The sequence below is a fragment of the Ceratosolen solmsi genome, unplaced genomic scaffold, assembly GCF_000503995.2.
Source record: "Ceratosolen solmsi marchali unplaced genomic scaffold, CerSol_1.0 scaffold93, whole genome shotgun sequence".
NCBI classification, from domain to species: domain Eukaryota; kingdom Metazoa; phylum Arthropoda; class Insecta; order Hymenoptera; family Agaonidae; genus Ceratosolen; species Ceratosolen solmsi.
This window is the reverse complement of record NW_011948453.1, coordinates 359348-386696: the sequence shown is the minus strand read 5'-3', so window position 1 is coordinate 386696 and position 27349 is coordinate 359348. Positions and strand designations below refer to the sequence as shown.

General features: G+C 23.7%; 1 protein-coding gene across 1 annotated transcript; it reads right to left on the bottom strand.

The window, feature by feature from the left end:
- Positions 1-1715: 1715 nt before the first annotated feature.
- wwk (anoctamin 8 white walker) lies at positions 1716-27349 on the bottom strand. Its single transcript, XM_011505209.1, has 18 exons — positions 26893-27349; positions 23269-23354; positions 21836-21996; positions 21049-21325; positions 18950-19138; positions 17633-17818; positions 12894-13046; positions 12648-12783; positions 12429-12484; positions 11596-11670; positions 9643-9957; positions 8583-8597; positions 7916-8113; positions 7344-7638; positions 5007-5381; positions 3730-3988; positions 3159-3504; positions 1716-1925 (listed from the first exon to the last, which is right to left on the bottom strand). The coding sequence occupies exons 1-18, from the start codon at positions 27086-27088 to the stop codon at positions 1761-1763; spliced, it is 3483 nt and encodes a 1160-aa protein (XP_011503511.1). The 5' UTR covers positions 27089-27349; the 3' UTR covers positions 1716-1760.

Below are 27349 nucleotides of genomic sequence, written 5' to 3'. Positions count from 1 at the left end.
TATATGAATAACACGAATAGTAAATAATATGTATAATATAAATAGTCTCATCTAAGTTATATCGAAATATTTATATTAAAATTATATGTAACCATTAATTATATAAAATTATATATACACAACGATATATCTATCCGCTTTTGTAAAAGGTTTCTAAATTATACAAAAATATATTTATTAAAGGCATTTAACAAATAAAAATGTAATATTCTTTACTTATTAATAGAAGCTAGTGTCTAATTTTATAATAAAATCAATAATATAAATTTTTTTATCAAATACATTCGCATTATATTTGTCTCAATTCTTAATGACTTATTATATTCTCAAAATTTAAGGAAAAGTATATCTACAAATACATGTAAATTAATTATATTATCTCGATTGTAAATTAATTATAAAGTAGTAATAAACGTATAAAATTATTAATTAAAAGTAAGAAAATTTTAATTTAAAAAATATATATTAATTAATAAAATAAAAGAAAATCTACGTATACATTAATTATATTATCTAGATTTTCAATTAAACTAATAAAATATTAATTAAAAAAAAGTATACACATATCTGTACATTATAAATATATATATATATATATATATATATATATATATATACACTATTCATTTACTACATGGTCATACATAATTTTCAAAGCATAATGCGTTTAAATTAATAATTGCAGAATCTGCTAGATCGCTGTGGTTATTACTTAATTAAAAATTTTGAAATATCAATAATTATAAAATGTATATAGAATTATAAAATGTTATCAATGTTTTCATTTGTGTAAGATTTATTAAAAAATCTAGCTATTTGAAAACAATCATTTATACTTTCTCAAGACTAATAGTTATGTTTTATCGTTACAAGTTTATTATAAATTAAACATTAAAATGTTAAAAACATATAGTTAAATCAGTATTTATTTAAATATTATTTGAGTCAGTGCATTTTTTGTAATTGTGTTTTTGTACAAATTTATTGTAGTATTAATAAAATTTTTAAATTATCACAGGCATCATATGTATATTATAGAATCTTTTATAACTTATTTAGTTACACATTTTGTATATTATTAATAAAAAAAATTCAGGGTTAAAAACTATTGATTGAAAAAAAATTATATAAAGTTTATTTTTATATAATATCTGAATATGAGGCTTAATTATCGACATTAAGTGCATTATATAAATTTTACAGATTGTTTTATTATAATCAGATTGAAAATAAAACGAAGCTCTCTACGGTATGAAAATAATGAATTATGAAATAATATTTTTTTTCTATTTACTATACAGAACAACACAACTTATTTGTTCCAATTATAGAATGTTCTTAATCTTTCTTTTGCTTTTTGGCAAATGCTTAAACTATTTTGATTTACTATCATTATAGATTAATTTTATGTTTCCCAAAAATATTTCGTAAATACCATGGCAATTAAAATAATAAGTTTATAATATGCTTAAATACTCAGAGCAATTCATTATTTGCTGTGAATAAATTTCTAAGAAACTTTATAAATAAAGTATAAATTTGTTAAATGAAAAATATATAGTTTCTATTCTTATAATCTCAATAAAAAGATATTTTAACAATATTTAATATACAGCAATTATTTCTACGATTAAAAACTAAATTTAAAGAATTCTAAATATCTTGATTAAATTACAATTCTTTTAAATGTCGAAAATAATACATATATACGTTTGATCAATATTATAAACGATGATATAAAATAATATAAACGTTTAAAACTAGTTTATTCTGCGTACTTCCATTGCTGCAATATCGTCTACTGATATAAGCTTTTCTATAGGGATACAAGAAAGTTCACCACCCACACAAGACTGTGGTTGCTGCCATCGGGCTTCCCTTTCGGCTTCTTTTGCTTTCACTTCGGCTTCTCGAGCTCTTCGTTCCTGAATTATAATATATATTTTTAATGTAATAATTAAAAGATAATCATCAATAAACTAAAAATTATATTACATCTATATAGACAATGAGATAACAAATTTTGATAAAATAATTAAATTTCAATATATATTTTTTAAAGCAAGCAAACTAATGAAACTCATCGTTCTTCTAAACTATAAAATAAAAATATTCTATTATACGTTATTTTAATTCGTTTAAGATTTATATATATATATATACATAAATTTTTATGAATATTATTAATATTAGATATTATATACAAAATGAATTACCAATCACATAATTATAAAATAAAGTACACAGGTCTAACATAACTTTGGAGAAAATCACTTGTATTTATACGAAGAACTGTTTTACACTCTAATAAGAAAAATGTATTTGCAATAAGAAATCAATCTAAATACATTATAATATATAATTAAAATTTTAAAATACAAATATCCGATATTTTAAAACAGTGATAAACAAATATTAGAAATTCTAATAATTAAAATAATGTATTGTTACAGACATTTTTCAAAGAGTAAACAACTAGCCTACATATTTAATAATGATTCGCTAACAGTTAGTACTGTAGAAAAGATAAGTTTAAAAATAAGAGAATGTTTAAAAAGTATTAATAAATATACAGATTTATATTCTATTTTTTCAGGTAATAATCTAAATATATTTAGGGACATAACAGTTTTAAAAACTAGTTCCAGTTAATCTATTTCTATTAAACTATTGGTTTCGTACAGGTAGTTACAGAACGTTTTTTAAAGACTACTTATTTATCTAGATATATTAATAAATTCTTTTTATATATATCTGTGAATTTTATCAAGAGAAACTCATTAAAATTTAAAAAATTCTTCTTTGATTAAATGATAAGAAATGCTTAAATTAATATCTATTTTCAATGAGAAAAGTTTAGATTTATATATACTTGAAAATTGAAAAAGTACTGAATTTATGAATTGACGATTAGAAGACTAAGTTAATTAGTAAATCTAAATAAAGTTTCTCAGTTTGTTTTTGATATGACAAAATTATATATATTTTTAGTAGTATATTAAAAAATATATTTTTTAGTTTGATGACAAATTAATTTATATCAATACATAAAGTTTACGATAATTTGAAAAATCTATTCCATAGTTAAACATTTTTTACAAATTATTTTATAATGATATACAATATTTCTAGATCTTAATTTATAAATTGCTTCAAACCTTTAATTTAAGCGAAAATATTGCAACAGATCGAGCTCTTTTCATCAGACTTTGCTTTACTCTAGACTTTTTCGCCTCTCGTTCCTCCTTCAAAGACTTTTCATCTTCTTGACTAGATATTGTTTTACTTGAATCAGAAATAACATTACGTTCCTTTTCTTTTTCATATAGATCTAATTGACGATCACGATGTTCTTGTACAGAATCACGATGTAATTGATACTGTTGCATCTGTTGTAACTGTTGATGATATTGGTGTTTGTCGATCTTTTCACGCGCTTTCTCTTTTTCTGGAGAAATATGAACCTTTTGATTTTTAGTTGAAGGTGACAAAGGAGGAATTGTTCTGAAATAGATAATATAAATAACTATAGTTATTTAAAAAAGAACTATATATTATTACATTGAAGTGTGTTATGTATAATTGTTAAGAGTTTATTTAATATTTAGTACTATAACATTATTTTATTCACATTCAAGACTTTTAAATCATGCTAGATACGATATATTATTTTTTCAAATTTGAATAATAACGTTTTGCTATTAGACATTTAAATATTTATTTATTTACCGAAGAAGATTACTATCTAAAGATGCTATTAAATCCTTAGTGGTAATACAATCAGTTGACCTATGTATAATCATTTCATCTGCACTATTACCTCCAAAGTCACTAATTTCAGAATCACTTGATTTTCGTCCTCCGCTTTCTAAACCCAAACGTCGAACCCAATCAATGCCACCATGAGGACCAATTGTTAAATGATGACTGTAATCTCCGCAACCTAATGATTCTTGTGCACATGTTATCCATTCTCTCGATCTTCGTCCTACAATCATTACAATTATAAATGTAAATCAAATTGTATAAATGTATCTTTTATATATTTATGCAATTTAAATAAAAATAACCTGAAGTAATAAATAGTTAAATAATATTATTCAAAAAATTATTTGTATTCAACTACTTTTGATGGACATGTATATTATATAGATTTAGTATTATATGTAATTTTTATGAAAATTAATATATAAAATTCAATAGATAGTTGAATTATTGCAATACAATAGAATTAATAAATATTAATGAGCACTAATATTAATATATAGTAATATTAATATTAAAAGAAAATTCATTCTTTATCACAATAAATAATAAACCTTGTTATACTATTCTTAGTCTGCTAAGAATATGTAAATTCAATACACAAAAATATAGATTTCCTAGATCTGTGTTAAGCAATTGATGTTTTTTTAATTTTATACAAATTGTTTTAGAGATCAATGAAATTATCTGTTTATTAATGTTTTTATGTTTTCTTAAATATGATTATCTCATCGACTCGTTATTGATATTTCAATATTTTAATAAAAATTTATTTAACCCAAGCATTATGTCCTAATTTTATATTTTCATGTATATTTATGTAGAACAAGTTAGCATAATATAAAATAATATATATAAATTTTATCGAATTCTTTTAAAGCCGTTGAAAATTATTTTATTTTTCTATTTTAATATTCGAATGACAATTTAATATTACAATTACAGTGAATTGTTAAAATTTCGTTTCTCTTCTTCCTCTTTCGGTACCTATATATATATAATTTGTTTTAGTTAGTTTAGATTTATTTTAAAATTATCAGTTTATTTACTTGATTTTTTTTTAGTTTATTTTTGTTATTTTAATACTTTAATAGTTTATATCCATATTATTTACATTAACATGACATCTATTATTTTTTAATTAAATAATCGTATTCAGTTTATTTAAAAACTATGTATAATCAAACCTTATTTTAACAGCTTTTTAAATATAATTTCTTAACATATTAAAATAAACTTACCTTTTTCCTCTCCAGGAATACTTTCTCTGGATACTGGGTTAAAATTTTTTGAGCTTCCTACAATACAATCTGCCAAAAATGCACTGCTGCTATCACTTCCACTTCCTGTACTACCAGGAGTTTCAGGCGGTATCGTTGGCGTTTCAGCGATCCTTGGTATTATTATCGAACCATGACATACGGCTGTACTACTCGGTGTTTCTAGTCTACTGGGTGTTTCTGCACTTGAAGATAACAGCGTATGTATATTTTGTTGGCTGCATCCACGGAAACTTGTTCGAGCACTTGCCAATTCCTCAATGGTATGCTGTTGTCTTTGTTTGAACTCCTCTTCCACATCGGAAGCTGTGTCTGCTGGACTCACCACGAATCTTCCTGAATATTTGAGCGAGAGTAAATAAAATAGGTTGGAAAATGGGAATAGTAAATTGAGTTTTTCAGAAGAGTCATATGTATTCGATGAAGGTAGAATATAATTTATTCCATAAATTTTTATGTTTGGAAAACTTGAATTGAGGCGATCTACACAAGAATGAATGCTGTTGCTTTTATTAATTTTAATTCATGATTAATTTGAAATTTTTTTAGCAATAAATAATTATTATTTTTATTATTTTAATCTTATTGTTTAGCAATATTTCGATTATTTATATTTATATATGTAATACTGGATTAATAGTTGCATTTTATTTATGTTAATTTGTTCATGATTATATATTGTATATATTTATAACTTTTATTATAATAGTAAATTTAATAAAATTTAAATTTAATTTATAAATAAAAAAAGTTAAATTTAAAAAAGGTAAATCCATGAATAATATATATATAATTTGTAAATTAATCATTTATAGTAAAATAGTAAATATACAAAAATTTTTTGATATATTTTTTTTGTTTAAATTATAAACACAAATTTAATTCTCTTTAAATGTATATCTTTTTAATTTATACATTTTTGTTTCAAATGATAAATAAATATAATTCACTAGAAATATTATAATATCTTATAATTATGCTTTCAATAAAATTTAAATAATACTCTGTTAAAAATTAAAACATTTCCTTATATTTTCTGTTGTAAAATGTTATATTGACATTCTATCGAAAAGATATCTAGAATATTTTACAAAAATAGCAATAATGTACAAGTAATCCTTATTTACGATCCCTTGATTTCTACATCCCCATTGTAAGATGCAAATGATCGCCATTAAAGACGTAGATAGAAGATAGCTGGACTGCCAGGCATCTTTAATATCGATACAAAAGGATGGGAAAATCTTTAACAAGCGAGTATACTGTTATATGTTAACATGATATTAAAGACTGTTTAAAAAATAATATTTTTAATTGAATTTTTATTCTTACTTCATCGTCTGTCATTCTCTTAAAATATTTCCAACAAGTTATCAATTAATGTATATGCCATCAAACCAGTTTTATTATAAAATTTTTATGCCCTATAATATAATAAAAAATATATCGCATATTCTTTATTCTTAAGTGTACCGATGGTTGATTTATGTACACCTTATTTGAGATTCTACGTTATTATCATAATTTAGTTATACTTTAAATATAATATATGAAATGATTAATAAATATAATAGTACATAACATACTAAATAGACATATAATGTTTGTGGTATGAATTACATAATTATACGGTCCTTATGTATAATATAATGATTTAAAAACTAAGAGATAGAGATTAAATACAATGCATTAAAAGAGAAGTATCAAATCTATTCATAGCAATGTAGCGATAGATAAAGAAAATATCGGTTTCTATAAAAAAAAAGTATAAAAGAATGTTTACCGATAGAACTATAAAGTGAGGATTATTGGAAAAAAATTATCGAATGTAATATAATAATATTATTAAAATTTTATTGAGTTATTATTTTAAATAAATTAATTTTTGGTATTTTAATTGCATAATAGAATTTTTTACATAATAAAATTTAATTAATGATTATTCAATTATATTCATATAATCAAAAATAATTGAACCAATATTAGATATTAAATGTGAAGAGATATTTATTTGAAATTACTGAAGATAGTCTATTTGTCATATTTTTGTGTTAAGAAAATATACAACGGTGGAAATACTGTTTATTAATTATTGAAAATTAAATGTCATTAATTATCAATGAAATAAAAACAAATGAGTTCATTATCACAGAATTCAGTTTTCATTTTTTAAATAATTAGTTTACCATAAAAATCTATACAAGACAGAATTTCTGTTTTATATAACTTTTATTTATTTTATTTTTATTTGTTTTATATAAGCATCGATATTATTATAAAAAAATATATATAACACACCTATTACAGTTGTTGGTTGATGTTCCGATGGAGACGATGTTGATGATAATCTTCTGACAGCTTCTCTACGTAAAAATTCGACCTTAGCCATTTCTGTAGCCACCCAACTTGGTATATCAGGTATCACACAATTAATGATGAAACGTATAGCCAGCATTATGTGCTCTAATGCTACTATTAATAATATAGTTTGAGTTGCTGACATTTCAGGAAACATTCGTTGTACTTGTCCACTTAGACCAATTAGAGCACAATTGACTAATATTGCAACTAATCCCATTGCTTCCATTGCATTCTAAAAATGCAAATGTTTTTTTTCTCTTATTTGATTTTAAAATATTCTACTATGATCATAAATATTACTTTGCAGACAATATATAACAATTGATATAAAATAATTGATTAACAATGATAAAAATATTTAATGAATTTATTTAAAAGAAAAATTAGATTAAAAGATTACTATAAAATTATAAAAATATATTACTCTGTAGAATTAATATATATTTAAATTTAGAATTATAATTCTCTTTCTTAAAGTTTTATTTAGCTAATGCTTGGTCTAATGTTACCTGCCAAGTTCCAATATTTGATACACGTCGACCAAAAGGTCGCTGCAAGACAAAACACAATTTAAAAGCATCTCCTCGTAATTCCAGAAGATTTCCTAGTAGAGCTGCAAATGCAGCTAATGGAAATGCAGATGAGAAAAGGCATACGTAACCAAGTTGAGATAACATTTCTAAATGTTCCGAGAATGCACCGTCATACTAAAATTTTAATATTTAGTATATATGTTTACGAACTGTTAATTCTCTTTTATTGCAGATATTGCAGTTATACAATTTTTAAAATATATGGAAAAAATTTGCAATATTAATAATATTCTAAATTATTAATTAATTTTTCAAATAATAACAACAATAATGGTAATCTTAATTATTTTCATAATTTTCTATAATTATAATTTAAAATTGTATAAATCAAACAAAAGATATATATATATATATATATATATACATATACTTATGTAATATATTTATGAATAATTCATGCATGTAAAAGAAAGTTATTTATGTACAAAGCAAACAGAAAAATATGGTAGTGAAAGGGAGAATTGTTTTAATGTTTGTATTAATATTGAATTATTTTCAAAAAACAAGAATATTAAAAATTTGTATTTCACGATATATTTCTTGTAAATAAAATCTCTTTGAACTTGGATGAACATAATATTACCTTCTTCGGTGGTACCTGTGCTTCGTCGGTGGAGTCGATGAAAAACGGAAAAAAAACTATTTTAATCTGTAAAAAGGATCGATAAAAACACAAAAAAAAACATTCATCGCGCAAAAATGACGATAATAAACTTTGAAATATTAATGATCGCGAAAGAATGACGATTTACTTTCATGTTTATTTGAATGATTTGAATCAAGGCATAAATGATATAAGGCTCTTATGTATTAATGCATGCAATTAAAGTAAACATTTAAAGTAAAGTGACAGAGCTTTTTTGTTATTTTATCATTTTGATTGGTATCAATAGGTTATTTATCAAAATTGAAAACATTATTTAAAACAGAATTTTTAATTAAAAATTAAAAATAAATAATTATGCGTAATGATACTAAAAGTAATACTGAATAATATTAAATTTGTTTAGTTATATAAAATGTTAATAATATAAATAATAAATTAATGATACTACGACAGTTACTTTATAAATATAACTTTAGAAAAACTTGATATTTAATGAGTTTTAATAATAAGAAATTTTTTAAAATTTTTATTGAATTTATATAATTAATAAATTAATTATTTAAATTCTTATTATTTTAATCTCCATGATTTATATTAAATAAATAAAATTACGTAAATATTATTATAACTAATTTTAATATAATATCTAGTAGACATATTAATTTCAATCAAATATATTAATATCCTATTACATTAATAACTGCCAATGCCACCCTTAATATTGTATTTGAAGTAATTAATTTTATTTATATATTCAATATATGTACCGATGTAATTTATAAATATTAATCAATTTTTCATAATGAAAAAAATTATTTTATCAAATGCTAATCTTTTTTAACCTTAAGTAATTAATTTGTTTGTTCAATAATAATTTCCACTCACAAAAAACTTTCTTACTTTAAGTATTTACTGTCAAAAATTCGAGTATTTATTGATATCTTAAATAATCACGCGTGTAACATTATTTTCAAAGTAGTTAAAAATTACTATTAAAAGTGGTTAATCCAATTATTCTATTTCGTTTAGATCAAACCTTAAAAAAAACTTTGCTAAGTAGATAATTAGTTGGATGTCCTACTCTATAAAGCGAGCTTTCTAATTCTGCTTGGCTAACATTTCTAGGCTGTCTTCCTTTCAACTCCTTGTCATCCTCAGTTATTACACTAGGTGTTTTCTCTGACTCTTCATTCGTAGATTCTTCAGGAAGAAATCGAGCTTCGCTCGGACTGAGAGCTCCAAATAACTCAAAGCTTAAGCGAGCTAATCGAAGTTGCTCAATTACATAAGGTACTGCCGATTCTTTAAGATTGCTAATTACTTGTCGTGCAAGTAGCAAAGCTGCTAATTGCTAGAAACGAAGAATGCAATCTTATTTACATAAACTAATATCCATATATAGTATGTATAATCTTATATACACAAGAAAATATCTAAAAATTTACATAAAAAAATATTATTGAATTTTGAATTATTGAAAAGAACGAATTAGTTTTGTGAGTATGTCTATTATTTCTATAATTTTATCATTATTGTATATAATCTCTTTTTAAATAAGCTTAAATTTAACCTTTAAGATAAATATTCTATTTATTTCAATTTTATTGTTATAACCTTTTGAGATCAATAATTGTACAAAATTGTATACTTATAACATTTTAGATGTATACTTAAATATAATCTTCCATTACGAGGTAAATTTTTGACGTCATCATTAGGTTGTATAAACTTATTTAGCATCTTGACTAGGTCTTTTTTAAACTATAAAGTTATAATCACATTTTTTCTTTTTATAGCCATATTGTGTTGAATTATATGTGCATTTTCACCAAAATATATTATCATAATCTTAAATCTAATAGGCCATAAAATAATTAAAAAGTTTGTTCCATATTTTACAGTTATTGAAATTTGAAATTTTTTATTAATAATCTAATTATTTCATGTATACTAGATTTCTTACGTATATAGTATTTATTTCATAATTTGGACTTTTATTAAAGCAGTTTATTAATTTGTAATATTTATGTATACCTTGATCAAAAGACAACAATTATCACAAATTATATATATATATATATATATATATACATATTAAAAATTTTTATTCATTCATATAGTTAAATTATAAATAAAGTCTCATAATTGATTTATTGTTTCATCGTTAGTTGTCTAAAATCTTAAATTATATTACATGTTCTTAAACTGAGTCGACACTCATAGTTATTACGTTATCCATTTGGATCATTATATACTAGATTATAAATGTGAAAATATAAAACCTAGATACTTTCATTGAAAAATATAAAGATTATATCGACATAGTCATGGAATTCGCTTCTATACTATAAAAATAGTTTTTTAAATCAAAAGTACCTGAGTGTGTACTATCGTTTTATTTCTATAAATGCTCTGGGTACTTTTTAGCGTATTACCTTCTTATTAATAGTAAGATGTTCTATGTTAATTATTCTTATGTTTATTTAACCTATTTGATAACAAATTTCCTACTTCATTATGAACCACTCTCATAATTAAATTAAGAAATATTCGTTATATAAATAAGAAACATTAGAACATGTTCTTTAAGAAAAAAAGATTTCACTTTACATTTAAAGTATGGTTCACGTTCAATTATAGTCTTTTTTAAGAAGGCTAATTAGTTTCTTCGCTTCATATAAGTAAGAATGATAATATAAAAAAGCATATAAATTGCAAATTTAATTTGAAACACTGTCCTTTTCAGTCATTTATTTTGTAAATTATCAGTAAGTAAATCATATAGTAGCATCTTTATTAAAAGAATATTTAAAGTATCAGTATGTACTTGATAACAAACATACATCTAAATAAAATTATTTACGTATATGAATAATGCTTATAAATTATTAAACACTATAAAACGGTATTATAATTTTTGGTTGAATAATGTATATTATGATATTTAATTCTGTTTTTCAATAATATATATTTTCAATAAATGTCTTACCTCTTTAAGACGTTCTTGATCTTGAATATAAAATGCAATATAAAATAATGATAGGAAAGAGTTGACGAACTGAAACTAAAAATTAAACATTATTTTATTCAATAAATAACATATAAATATATAAAATAATTTTTGAAATATTAAATATAATGTATTCAACATAATTTTACTTTTAAATTTAACCTGTGTGCAAAATATTAAGTAAATTTTATATAATTCTTCTACATTTTATATCTATAAAAGTATATTATTTATGATAGAAATTGTATATTTACTGATATTATTAATTTTAATCTAAAATACTAACGTATTTTTAGAATGTATCTTATAAATACAAATTAATGTTCAAATTTGTAGATAACAAGAAATTGAAAATAGTTTTATTATATAAATGAAAATCGAATGAATTTTATAATATAATATCATATTTTGAAGTTAATAATATGTAAATTATGTACATAATGATTTATTACAAATACTATATATAGTCATACTACTTTTTTCTCCAATTATAATCCTTATTATTTTTTGTAATGCTATAATTAACAAATTTACATTTAGTGCATTGCTAATACATATATTTATACATAATTTGATAATGTATATTAATTTCCAGTAAATAACATGTTAATATATTTAAAACATAAATATATAATATAAACGAGTTAATAAATCTATGTATAAATAAAAAAGAATAAAAAAGTATTATTTATAATCGAATATTACAATAAATAATATAATTAACAATAATTTCAGTATTTATAAATATAATTGTATAATCCCTAAATTATAAATAATTTATTGATCTCAAATAATATAAAATCGTTTATTACCAATGCTACTTTGTAAATCAGATGATTTTCGTACTCGGTGTCTAGACGATAATTTTCTAAATGAAATAAATAAAAATATATATTATTGCATTTCTAATTGAAACATATTTTAATGTTCTTATAAATTAGATCCATCAGATAAGAAATGTATTCACTTCAATTATTAAACTTAATATTTATAATAATATTTTCTATTTTACATAAAAGTATAAAATGTACCTAAATCATTCAGCCATACAGCTATTTTAAAATAAGCTTCATCCATTATGGCAATAACAATGGCTAGAAGCACCTTTGGTACGTAACTTAACCAAAATCCATATTCAGCAACTTGTAGTCTTGCATCCCACCAATCCTTTGTACAAAAGTAAAACATATTTGATTTTAAAAAGTTCTCAATGTTAGATATATAATTAATTAATATATTTTCTAGTCATTACTTTATTCTGTAATACAATGTATTACCTGAATTTGAAAGCTCAGAATCATTACTATGAAAACAAAAAATAAACAAATAGAAACTATCGGTACACTAACGAAGTAGCGAAACATATTTCTTTTCCATTTTGGATAAATTGGTTCAAGTCTTCCTGTAACCGACGAAATTTCTAAGGTTCCCTGCAAGACAATAATTTTATATTTATATATATTCTTACTTCTTTATTTTAGAAAATTTATCTCGAAAATTATATACTAAATTCAATATGAACACCAAGTATATAATAAACTAACTCTTTATTGATATAGATAGATATAGATAAATGATATAGAATATCATTTTTAAATCTAGAAATAAGAGAATAAGTTACATTTTCATTTATGATTAATATATATATATATATTAAAAGCTTTTTAAAAATTACAGAAAAATATCTTAATTTATTTCTTAGATATCTATATGTTTGTGTATATAATAAACAAATTTATTATTATGTATTTACTTTGATATTTAATAAACAATTGACAATCTGATTATAAATATATGTTTATAATTTGTATATAGATTAAAATTAATTAATATATTAATATAATTATATAATTATTATATGATCATGTTCTAATATGTGTCTGTTCGATTTTAAAGGTTTGTTTTATGGCTCGAACTTAAAAGGAAATAATAAGTGGAAGGGCTGAAAAATATTATGTATTATGTATTTTTAGTAAAACAATGATTATTATTTGCTAAATATTATAGTAATATTGTACTGTTGTTGAGAGAGAAGATTATTCTATTGTAGTAATGAGGGTGTTTTCTTGTGTTCTTGATTATCGTAGATTCTATGGATATTACTGTGTAACTTGAATGTTGGGGTTACGCTGATGTAAACATTAACCTGTGTAGTCAATCATGCTCATGAGGTAGCATGAGAAGATGGTGTTTGAATCATGTATGCTTTATAGATGAATAACTTTACTTAATAGAGTGTAAAATGTTTTGATGGAAATTTGTGCGTAATCAATTATGATTTTAATTATGATGGAAACTGTAGAAATGACTTGAAGGACTTGATGAAATTTATAGTTTTATAGTATTAATTAACTAATAGAATATTAATAATTATTAATAATTAATAATATTAATTAATAGAAATATATAATATTTATAGTTGATTATTCGATATATTGTTGTCTGGCCTTGATGAATTTTAAAAACAAATGATAATTCTTAGTAATTTTTCCAGCGATGAATATCTGTATATTTTTTCTCAGCGAAAATTTGATTTAGTTTCCGTGGCCAATAATGTTGTACCGGATCTTGGTTCTTGTTGAAATTGTTTATCTCATGTAAGTTACGATGGTCATGATTCTGGCGATTTTGATCCGTGGTGGTCCGATCCACGACAATGGATGTTCTTAACTGCTGGCTAACCCTGTTTCCACGTATTTCTTTCAACTTGATGGATGGGACTTTATGCATGTGAGCGTTACCGTAAATCATTCCAGCAATGGATTGCCTTGACGTCCATTTTCAATGTGGCGAGGTCGTACTATATGAACCTTGTAGGAGTGATGCTGCAGCAAACTCTGGTCTTGGGATTCTCCTTGGCACGAGGAGTGTCTCCTTTGTCTTGGAATACATTAACATAGCCATTATTTTATTTTGTTCGTGCACTGATACGTACATGGCTGCCGACGTTGCCAATTTTTATGCATCAGAGAATCCATGTAGTTCTCTGTGTGAGGTGCTCCTTCTGTTGAGCGAACGTGGCATGTAGAGGTCGGTCAGGTTGGTGAGATCCCCTCTGGTTGTCAGCCATTGTGTAGAAGGCTGAGATTGCATCATCTTGTCCCGTTGAGCTTGTGCTATCATAGCTCTTGCTTGAATATGTTTTTCCCAATTGAATCGACGTCCTTTCTTTCTTGAATGTAAGCGTGTCCTGTTGAAGAGACCATTTTTTTATTTTGGTGTAGCAATCATCGAACGTAAACTGGGTAGTTTTCTTTTGATTTGCACTTATTGCGGTGATGACATTTTGGTGATTGCATGCCATTTTCCCAAGGGGGAACCGGCCGCCATGCGGGGATCTCGTAATTAAGCTGCGACTTCGGTTGCCTGTTTTGTGTCTGCATTTCCGGAAGTGTCATCGACATGTCTTCCATTAATGATGGTAGTTCTTCCCTCGTCCTTTATGAAATGAGTGGCCCTGAAAGTGTGCGTGCCAGTTGGCAACTGATGAAGTACTTCCCTTGTTGTTTGTCTATCCACAGTGTTCTCTGATGGTTTAAAATTATCCTTGCGAGTTTTGGTCTGTCTATACTCTTTAGTGGCATCGGTGGTGACAGGAAATATTGTTGTCGTCCGATCCAGATTAAAAACTCTGATGTGTCTATGTTAAAATTGGGTCTAATATGCATGATGTTGTTGAGTGAAGACCTGATGCTGATGTGCTAGAATTATTGAACACTACTCTTAATATGGTTGTGGAGCTATAAGGTTGAGCATACCATCATGTGGCAGATAATGTTGACATTGATGATTGGACGACGGAGGAGCTTTCATCATGTGATTGATTCGAACATATAAATAGTGAAATGGCTTCGTGAAGTGTTGAATCGCCTAATGAGTCTTACAATGATAAATGTCTGTGTTCAACCTGTATCAATTAGAAGACGAATACATACAGTAGTTGAGTTTGACAGTATTTAAGAACAAGGCTGTGGTTAGTAATGCGGTGGTATGCACTTGTATTTCGATGATTGCACCATCAACTCAGCTAGATGATAGGTTTTCACTTGGTGTTTGCACTGATGGTTCGAACAGTCTTTGGATTGATTTCATCGTGTAATAATGTGTGGTGCCGTCTGAAGCACTTCTTTCATTGTGTATTGATTCTGCATACATTAACATTGTGATTTCATTGACAGTTGAAGCATAGTCCTGTCTTTTTACTAGATTCTGTTTTCTATCATTGGCATGTTCATGAATTGTGCACATACAAGTGTTGACTGTGCGTGGGTGCAGCATTCCATTTGATGAGCTTGTGATTTTGTGCCGGGGGATTGGGCTTCGCGTTGTTCATTTATACTTGATAAATCCTTTATGATCTTTTGATATGTTGTTGTGGTCGCACAATGCTTCTAGATGTTTGTTCCTTGCTTTTGGGTTGAGTCTTCAATGGTCTTAGTTCCTTTAGTGTCCTCATAAGATATGTCAGGAATTTACAAATTGTTCAATGCATAGATATGAGGTGATTAGACTAATTGATGCTTCCCACAATTCTCTTGAGCTGCTTCATTGCTTCTTATTTCATAAACTATACAATATAACGATTCTAAGATGATGTTGAGGAGCGGTAACGTTTGCAGTTCTGTGATATTTGTCACGTGGCATCAGCATGCACTGCATATCGAGGTAGGAGGTCATGAGTCTCCAGATCCTTCTTACATAGTGTGCTTGGTAGTAAAGTATTACATAAATATACTGTATTGGCTGCATGTATCATTCTGTAGCCTGTGTGCTACTTGTACATGAGTAGGATGCCTTTGTGTATGTACCTTGGTTGGTCATGATTCTTTCAAACTAGGTCCTTTATTGGATGAGCGATGAAGTTTAATGATGATTTTCAAGCCATGTTGTATTGTTTGCTTTCCTCTTCATAGGTTTCCTCAAAAACGTTTTGATTAGTATAGCAGATGCTCTGGGTGCATCTAAGTGTACATGGTCCTTGATGAAGACCATATGTTATTCTTTGACATGTAGTATGTATCCTTAATTCATCTAGTGATATGTTGTATTTTAATGACTCACATTCCTTAGCCAGTTTCTTGATTGATGTTGTACGAATTTAATAAGTTTGTGCCTTTCTCTATTATTCAGAGGGTAAGGGTGATAGTTAAATGTTCTTGAGTGTCGATTCTCTAGGACTCTTAGTGTTCAAGAATTAGGCAGCTTCCTTCATGAAGATATTAGATGTAATATATTCATGATTATCTTGAGCAGCTGGTCAGATCATCTGCAGGTACGTGTGTTCCATAGTAGGAGCCTTGTGAACTTCTTCAGCGAACGAATATGAGTCTGAGATTTCTTCTACTGTAATATCAGGTTCAGGTACAGCATATTTTCCACAAGGTTCTGTAATTTTGAATTCGATAAAACTGTGTTGTCATTTTTATCGTAAATTCAGAGATTAATTGGGGAGATGATGAGCTGCAAAGAGAGTTGGCTCTTACTGATTTGGAGGTCCTGGCACCCTTGGCGCACATAGTGGCGTCTTTGCTTTCTTTCTTGTTCCTTGATAACTCATGGAATAGGAGCACGTTTTTTCTACGGATGTAGTGCCTTCCACTGTGTCTGGCAGGCCTAATGTGTATGTATGGGCCCTGCTCGTGTGCTCGTTTCCTTAACTTTGCTATCTGACGATGAGTCTATCCGGCTCGAAGGACCAGATGTTCGATTTCTAAGAGTTTGTTTTATGGCTCGAACTGGTAATTCAATAGTTCAGTGGATTAGTCTCTCGTCATGATAACTTAAAAGGCCGGCGATGCCGACAATCGGCGGACTTGAAACCGGCTTCAATCTCGAACAGTATTTTAGCTTCATAAAATGACTTATTATTGTACTTTCTATAATTAAAAATTATATTAAATAATTTGAAATTAATATTCAATTCAAATTATCACTTAGTTAAAATTCACCAATCAGAGTCAATGTGTTCCGATAAATATAGTGCACGTTTATTAATGATTGAAATTTCTGAATTTACCGTAAAAAGTGGTCTTGGTTCCACTAATAAATCGTCTCTTTGATCAAAAGTTCCCCATCTATATGCAAGTTCAGCACCTCTTCGTTTCCATGTTTCTAGATAAATAGTAGCCCATATCACATTAAATACTGAGAATAACACGTAAGCTACATCTTCCATCGCTTGATTCCTTCCAATGATGCCCACCTACATTTTAAATCAATCATTAATGTTGTTTATAAGTAATCATTTTTTAATATAAACATTTGTAAATAATTAAAATTTTTGTATATATGTATATATGTTTAATGTAATACAATATTTAATAATAATAATAAAAAATGCTGACTGATACAAATTTGCATAAATAATTAATTTTTCTATTGAAATCAATTAATTTTAGAATTATATTCAAAATTCATTATCTAATTATATTTTTAATTTTAATTTAAAGAAATATTCTACTCCATAATAATTTATCTAATAGTAATTTATAAATAAATGTTTTTTCACATTTACTAATTATAAATCTATAATACATGTAATATTAAAATATATGTGAATGCGTAGAAGCAGGAAAGAATAGTTTTAAATATTCAGAAGCTATATAAGTTTATTGTATATAAATTTATATTTAATGGATATTTATTTATTTGATTTTATTCATATAGTTAATTATATATCGTACATAATATTATTTAAAAGTTTTCGAACGCGAAATTCTAAGAACATAATATAAATCATCCAAATAATTTGATACACTCACATAACTTAATTTTTCTTTACCCAGTAATGTAAATAAAATAAATAAATGCAATTTTATAATAGCTCAATATCTGATAAGATAGATAAACCAATAATTCTCTTAGTATATTATAATTTTTTGTTTCATAATTAATTTTTTTAATTTTTTAGATTTAACAAATTTTTATTCCGTAATTAAAATTTTAAAATAATTTTCTTAACTAATGAATTCTTTTAATATTTATTTTTTCTGTCATATACATTACTTTGCGCAGTTCAATTTTATATCTCTCTATTGACTTATATATTATCTTTTGTAATAATTAGAATTTATAAATAAATTTAAAATAGCGTCAATGTCAATGGTACACCTATTAACTCTTAATTTATATATATTCGTATGATCACATGAATTTTGATTTCTATAAAAGAATATACTTCGTAAAAGACTAAGTTTTATATAATTTTTATTATTTCAAATGAAGATAATTATTTTATTAAAAATTAAAAATTATTATAATTATTTTATATTATAAAAAAGTATTATGTATGGAATCTTTTCTTTTCTAAATTAGATTTTAAAATAATACTTACCCAGTATATGACACCTACTGCAGCTGGAACAATAAGTGCGGTAGTGTAGTGTCCGAGCCATGCAAAGTACATTGTAATCTTCACTCCAAAATACCTGGAAATATCATCTAGTGGCTGTGGACTAAAAAATGCTCGAACCCAAGATTGCTGCAACTTTTCCAGTGCAGGTAATTCATGAAGTGGGAAAACCTTCATTTTTGTGAAATTATCAAAATAAAATATAAAAACCGTTCATTTATTAGAAAATATTTTTTTTTAATTTCTGTAATATTTTTAAATTGATACAGACATTGAATAATAAATAAAATAATTATTATTTAAAAATAGACTGCTTAATTACAATGTTTATGCAATAAAACAATATGCATAAAGTAATTTCTTTTAATAAAATAAAATTAAAATTAACATTTCGGAATTGATTAGAATTATTAATTGTATTAATAAAGGAAGTGACAACTAAATAAAACTTTTCTAAAAGCTATTATCTTGTATTATAATCAGTTAAAATTTTATACGTATTTCCATTAATTTATGTATGTGAAAATGTTTTTAAATATAACCTAACATATCAATAAAAAATTATAGGTTTAATTTTATTTAAGTCCTAGTGAACGTGGTTACGTTTTATATACTACATTCATTAAAAAAACATATTTTAATTAATTATTATATCAATAGAAAAAATAATTTCTTATTTAAAACTAATAATTTATTATAAATATAATAAATTATTTGCTCTGGTTTGATAAATCCTATAATTATATTAGACAATCAAATTGATTATAAAACATAAAAAATAAAGCAATGTTTACATAAAAAATTCATTTTTATAACTTATTACATTTTAAAATAAGATAAAAATAATAATTAAATATTTATTATTAAATATTATATAATATATATTAAATATTAATGGCTTGTATAATTAATAATTATTTATTAATAGAAATCATTCATTAAAAACTACATAATAAAATTATTTTTTCAATTAGACTCTCTATTTTACTTTTAATAAATATGATTTATAAAATTTGTATAATTTATATAACTATTATACTTCGTTAACATTACAATGTCACTAATTTTGATATTAATAACCAATTAATAACTAATAACTAATTAATAAAATAAAAAATATTAACTTTTTCAATTAAGTTTTATTTTATAAGTTAGATATAGTATTTGACAAATTATCAACTTTTTAATAATTTCTCTGTTTATATAAATTATCTTAAATTATAATCTGAATTTTTGTCTTTATAATGACTAGACAAAAATATAAATTTAAAGGTATATTTTGGAGGTAAAAAATTAAGTTATAAATAGTAAATTTCTTTTTATTACATTATATCATTTAATTAAATAAATTACAATATTTATTCATTCATTAAGATTTATAATTTCATATAAATTTAATTAATTAGAAATTTGTATTTTATTTATAACTGTATAACTTAGTTATCTTCTTTTGTACGAATTTAATTTAATTATCTTATAAAATTATGAGAATGATTTCACATTCGGTTCAGGATTGATAAAGAATTACTGAATCAATATCAAATAAAAGTATATACGAATATACTTGTAAGACTTAAATTATTTGATTGAAGTTTGTTTTATACCTAAATATAACTGCCAATCCCAGTACCAATTTATAACATATTTTTTTAATATATATATATATATATATATATATATATATATATATATATATATATAATCATATTTTTATATGATTTAAAAGATGTATTCTTATCCTTATAATGTGATTAAGATTTAATATAATTAAAAATATCATTTAACTAAAGTATTAAAAGTTTATATTATTATCTATTTTACTACATAATTTTAAATTAATATAAGGACTTTAGTTTACTATTAGTACATTATATATTTTATTTATAATTAAATTATACTATATCTTCTAAGTTAATACTACTTCTTGTTAATACTATATTTTTATAAGTTATACTATATCTTATAGATATTTGAATTAATTTAGATGATTGTTACAATATTATAGACGATTTATTTGTAGAATATATTTGTAAAATAAATTTATGTAATAAAAATTATTAAGAATTTTAAACTTGACAAACCTGTAAAATAAATCCTGAAGAAAGGCATTTTGGAATGATAGCCTGACCTTCAACAAATTTAACACCTACCAAACTGTTAAGATCATATGGACCTGCTCTCAACGTATGAAGAAGATGGAGAACCAAAGATTGGCGTTCTTGGGTTGTAAAAAAATGTGTTTCATCACCATTGCCTTCGAAATACGTTGCTTCTGCGCCGAGAAATTCCTTAAGGCTACCGCCATATTCCTGACGCAATCGTTTTGGTAAATGAACCTCTTCGGCAACTTTTAACAGTCTATAGTGTACATGGATAAGTTTATATATATTTCCGAGTAATTCTTGATTTTTTAATAAATTTAAATTGTTTCTGAATAAAAAAAAACAAATAACAAATATTAAAATAAATTATATATATTCGAAAAGATATAACTATAAAATTATCTTCATTTAAAGTAATATGGATTATATACTTTCATTAACTACCTTAGTAATTATAAAATTAAACTTCAAATAGTTTTAATGCTCGTTAATTAAAACCATACTTTTAGAATTTTAATTGAATTAAAATATAAATTACGATACAAAATATAAACTTTTAAATTTATATCGAATTAATTAATTATTATTAATTAAATTATGATCATATCTAGCTATCAATTACTTCTTCGCGATATTAATGAAATATTTCGAAGTTTTAGTTAAAATTTTTAAAAGTAAGATTTCTTATAAAAATTGAACTATGTAAAGTATAGGTTGTTTAACAAACAAATAATATAAAGATATGATCTACAGATGATATACTTACACAGAAAAAGGTGCTGTTAAATAAAATCCGTAACTATCAGATGAAGCATGATGACGTACGTGTACTACAAGTCCAGGGCTTCCCGCTCGAAGGCGTCCTAAAAGCCACATTAAAGTTTCTTCATTGCTTCCACTCGGAAACGTCATTACAACATCGCATTCCTATAAAAATTATTAGTATTATTAGAATATATTTAGTAGATACGTATTATACTATAATTAATAGCGTATACTATAAATTATTAAACATAATATTTGATACTAAAATGAAAATACTACTTATTATATATTAAATATGCATTACCTTAATATAATTTTAATAATAGTAAAAATGAAAATACAGAAATATTTTATATTAAAAAAATATTTGAAACGTTATTATTTGAAAAGTTATTAGCTATTCATTAATGAATCTTAACATTAATGTATAAAATTAACAGTTAGTTCATATTTTGTTTCTAAAATAAATAATTCAAGACATAATTCAATTTTTAATTTAGATATATCATAATTACGAAGAAATATATAAAAAATATACTTACAAAATTGAATAAATTGAATGTTCAGGTTGAATAATATGATAAAAACATTTTTTTATTAAAGCTTCATATTTTTCATGCATTATCATTAATTTAAAAAATAATGTTGCAGTTATATTTTTTTTACATTTATTATCAACATTTAACTTTTTTTAGAAAGATATTGAAACACAAATCTTAAATAATAAAAATAATACTTTTACTGTACCAGCTACTTTTTAATCATTATCAAATCTTTTTTGATATTTTACTTAGGATAAATCTGTATTTTATAGAATTTTTTGGTTGGATTCTACAAATATACTGTATTTTTGGATATTTTAAATATTAATAAAAAATGGTTTAATTATGCTATTAAATAGCAACTCTTATTAATACAGTGTATCCAAACAATATTTATATTTAACTTATATAGTATTAAAGTATACACATAACAATGTGCATATTTTTCAGAATATCTCTCATCAATCAAAAATCAAAACAACTTCAGAATACTTCGTTTAAAAATTTTATAAAAATAATTTGATTTTTAACTGTTTGATCTTCAGAATATTTTCTAAAATAAAATCTACTAGTTTTTAGTGCAAATTTACGATGTAAGTTAAGTCACATACTTTACTCATATATTAAAAATGGATAATAGAAACTTACTCGATATTTATATTTAAATGAACTAGATAATATTTACCTTTTAAATTTCATGTTAATTTATTAAAAAATTTGAATAAAGAGCATTTATGTAACAAATAGAATTCAAATTATATCTAATGATGAAAGGTATTTCAATGAAGCCCAGTTTTATGCGTTATGTTCAGTACTATTTTTTATATTAAAATGCACAATTATTAGAAAGTATTGAAGTTATAATTACAAAATATGTAGTATAATAATTTACTTGTGTTGGAACTTTTTGAATCCATAGGCGGCGGGGGGTCATTAAATGTCCAGTACATGGTATTTTCCTCCTTAATAGGCGAGATGCTATAACATAAACAAGAGAAAGTTTTAAATAACCAATTTCATTTATTTAATTTTACTCATGCAGAAAATTGAAAGTTAGAAAAGATAAAAATAAATATGAACATAAATTATAATATGCAAAAATGTTTATAATAATTATTATTAATTATTTTTAACACCTTTCACCTCTGTATACCTAATTATTTTAAACATTTTGTATTTTGTAATTTAAACATACATTGTAGAAAATGAAATCCATAAAATATAGTGTGAAATATTATATTAGATTTTTATACATTAACTCTTTTTATTATTTGGAGAAATATTAATATAACCTAATAACAGCTGTTAGGAAAAAGATAAAATATGTTCTTTGTTATAATAAATATTAAAACTCAATAAAAATTAGAAAATTTTCAATTTCATAAACAAACCATTATACCAAGCAAAATTTATATTAATGCTTTTCATTATATAAAGTATATATATTAAAACACTTTTAATAATAATAATTATTGTTTTAAATAAAATTAGAGAGAAAATTCAAAAGAAAAACTAAATTAGGAAACTACTACATGAATTTATAATGAATTACTGAAATAGAAAAACTTCTTATTTTCTTATAAATTTAATTACGTAATTACTATATTGTGAAAAATATTTTTGTTATCTTCTAATCATTTCTACCACTTATGCCATCTAAGCCAATGATACTCAGTAAAATAATATTGTTGATTACTCAAAAATTAAATACACGATTGTATACTGTTGTTTCCTATATCACCGGAAAATATAAAGCTACTTTTCTAATTTAAGTTAAAAATACATCCATCTTAATCAATGACATTAATGAAACCTCTCTAAAATTATATTAGTAGTATAGAAAAATTTTTTTTACGGATTCGAATGTCTTACGTGTTTTTATTTTATTGGGGTTCTTTGCGTATGGGGATTTATTGCAAATTATGAATAATAATAAAACAATGAAATAATAATTAAGTAAATATTGTAATTATTAATAATTTCTCAAATATTATATATAATCTTCAATTGAATTTATACACTAGTAGCGATTGTATGATGTCTTTAACTTTTTAAAATAAATTTTATAAAAATTATAAACAATATAGGTAGTTCATACATTCATATTCGAATCATGTCCATGTGTTAACTATACACTATTTTATAGTTATAGTACCGCAATATTTCCATTGAATAATATTAAGTAGATTACATAGGCCCTTTAACATATAATCTACATTCTATATATACACAATGAAATATAAAAAGTATCATAACCATAAACAATAGTAAACGTTTTAAAGAGATCGCTATTGATTAGAAATACAGGAATATACCATCAAAGCACTTTCGATAATATTATTCATAAATGTTTTTATGTCATTTCATTTCACTTAACTTTATTTTTAATTACTTTCATTCAATCAATTAAGCAAGTACACAGAGAAAATTTGAATTATTTTTCAATACACTGAAATTCAAACTTCTCAATTTCATTTTTACAATGCATAATTGTTCTCAAAGAATACACTACATAACATTGAGTGACACATTTTTTTTTTTGAAAAAACAAAATTCTGCTACACAATTTTAAGTGCTGTATAAACTGTAATAAATAAAAAAAAATACGGCAAATGTTAGAATTCTAAGAAAAACTAATTTTTACAAAGAATTTCTTTCTATCCGTAAATAACATCATTTAATAATGAAAATAATTATATATTTTAGAACTATTTTTTGTATTATTTGATATTTTTTAGCTCGTATCTAACAATAAGTTCAGATTGAATTTATTATTGAATTTAATAAAATTATATCAATAATCAGTTTTCATCTAGGATAATATTTGTATTCTGTTATTTTTTAAAATATGTTCATATTTTATGTACCACGATTATATTATTTAGCAGTTCATTGTTGATCGCTTTTTATTAAATTAGTGTATTTGTAAAATTATATTAGTGCGAACAATAAATTTTTCGTTGTACTAATTTGAATTTCTCAAATAAAATGAATATCTTACTAAAAAATAAATAAAATAAATTTTATTAATATAAATATTACCAATTCAGAATATATATATAATATAATTTTCATCATATTTATTTATTAAACATTGCAATGAATAGTAATATAAATTACAAAAATTTAATTCAAATAAAATAAAAAAAAACATGAAATTAAAAAACCATTAAAAAAATTTGCCTAACGAATAAGTCACGTTAGAATCAAAGTATTTAACAAATATATTCTACCTTTTGAGAATTTATGTTTTTATATTTTATTATCTTATTAATTGATTGATAATTTTATTAATTTATTTATACATTTATTTTTTTTAATATACATTTAATTTGTTTACTTTTCATATATTTTTTAAAATTAAATTTTTCAATCAGTACAAAATTGCATTTTTTAAATCCTTACTTAAGGACATGAATGTAAATATTAATTAACTCAAAATATATTTTAAAATTATATAATAAAATTTTATAATAAATATTTTATTTAATGCTAATTTATATATAATATTGTAAAATATATCTAAAGAAAATAAAAATAATATTAAAAATATACAAAATGTTTATGAAATTAATTAAAGATATATCGCCAACGAAAAGAAAATAATATTAAATAAATAATAATCGATTTTATAACTGAAAAATTAAGGTAAATTAAACTTTGAATATATACAATTGTACTATGCGTTAAATTAAATATTTAGGCGTTAATCTTCAAAATCGAAATAATAACATATGATATATTATGCAATGATTATTAAATATATAGTAAACAGCTATAAGCTTAAATACACATGCATACTCGCACAGATGCAAATGCATACATAAATTGATAGAAATTTGAAATTATTAAATTTGATTGTACTACATTAATTTACATAAGAACATAAAGTTTTATTTTAAAGAAGTTCCATTACATAAGTTGAAAATAAACAGTTTAATATTTGATATATTATAGAATTATTGATATATTATAAAATTTTTTGGTAAATTAGCCTACAATTATACAAAGCTTAATAAAATCTTTATAGAAATTCCTACTTAATTTGACTATTACAGATTTGTATTTTAATTATAAGTAATAGTAACAAAAATAAATACAAATATAATAAACTGATAAGAAATACAATTAATTATATTTTGTAGATCAAAAATTATTTTCTATAAATTAAGTACTTTTGACCTAGCATCCATCTTAGATGTTATATAAAGATCGCATATATATAAAAATTGAAGAATAAAGACTTTACATTGAAAAACCAAATTTACATTTATTTATAATTTCATTTAAATACTAGTATCTACAACTTTTTTCAAACATAAGATTTTTATATCTTTAATGAATTTTAATTGCCTTTACATGTATAAAATATATTGTTTTTATATTATATGGATAATTTAAGCAGCACTTCCTCTTATTTCATAACTGTATCTGAATATTGGTAATAAAATGAAAAACTTCCTATACTAACTTGAAAACCTAACGCATTAGTTCATATATTCCTCATCCAACTCACCCTTATCCAGGGTTTCTTTGGCTGCATAAATGACCTTCCTTCTTCTCAATCCATCATTAGTTAGTGTAGTTGATATTTCTTCAATATTTTCGCGTATACATTCATCACTTTTGGAAGCCTCTGCTGTTGAACTGTATTCAGTTGAAATGCGATTGATTGGATCTGCGGTTGCAGTCAACCCCTCACCGCCTGACATAGTTGTCCCGACAATGGGTGAAAAGAGTTTAAATAGTCAATTTGTCGCGAGCCCCTACGCTTGTACTACTCAGGCTATACTAACAGAGATGCAAACATACGAATGTACTCCCCTACAATGTTTCCACAAGGCGCATGCTTCATAGTATGAAAAATATGAGTACCAATGCTATGCGACGTTGTCATCGACCACCTCTGTATGTGCAAGCCAATACTTCCGTCCTTTCATTCTCCCCTATTGTCTTTATTTCTCTCTTTTTAT

What these genes read in the sequence shown, in the direction of transcription:
- wwk (XM_011505209.1), bottom strand. Translation starts at nt 27,088, where the DNA reads ATGTCAGGCGGTGAGGGGTTGACTGCAACCGCAGATCCAATCAATCGC. An exon ending in TTCTGAGCTTTCAAATTCAG is followed by an intron (nt 12,784 to 12,893) that starts GTAATACATTGT and finishes TTTTGTACAAAG; the next exon opens with GATTGGTGGGATGCAAGACT. An exon ending in TGATTTACAAAGTAGCATTG is followed by an intron (nt 11,671 to 12,428) that starts GTAATAAACGAT and finishes TTTAATTTTTAG; the next exon opens with TTTCAGTTCGTCAACTCTTT.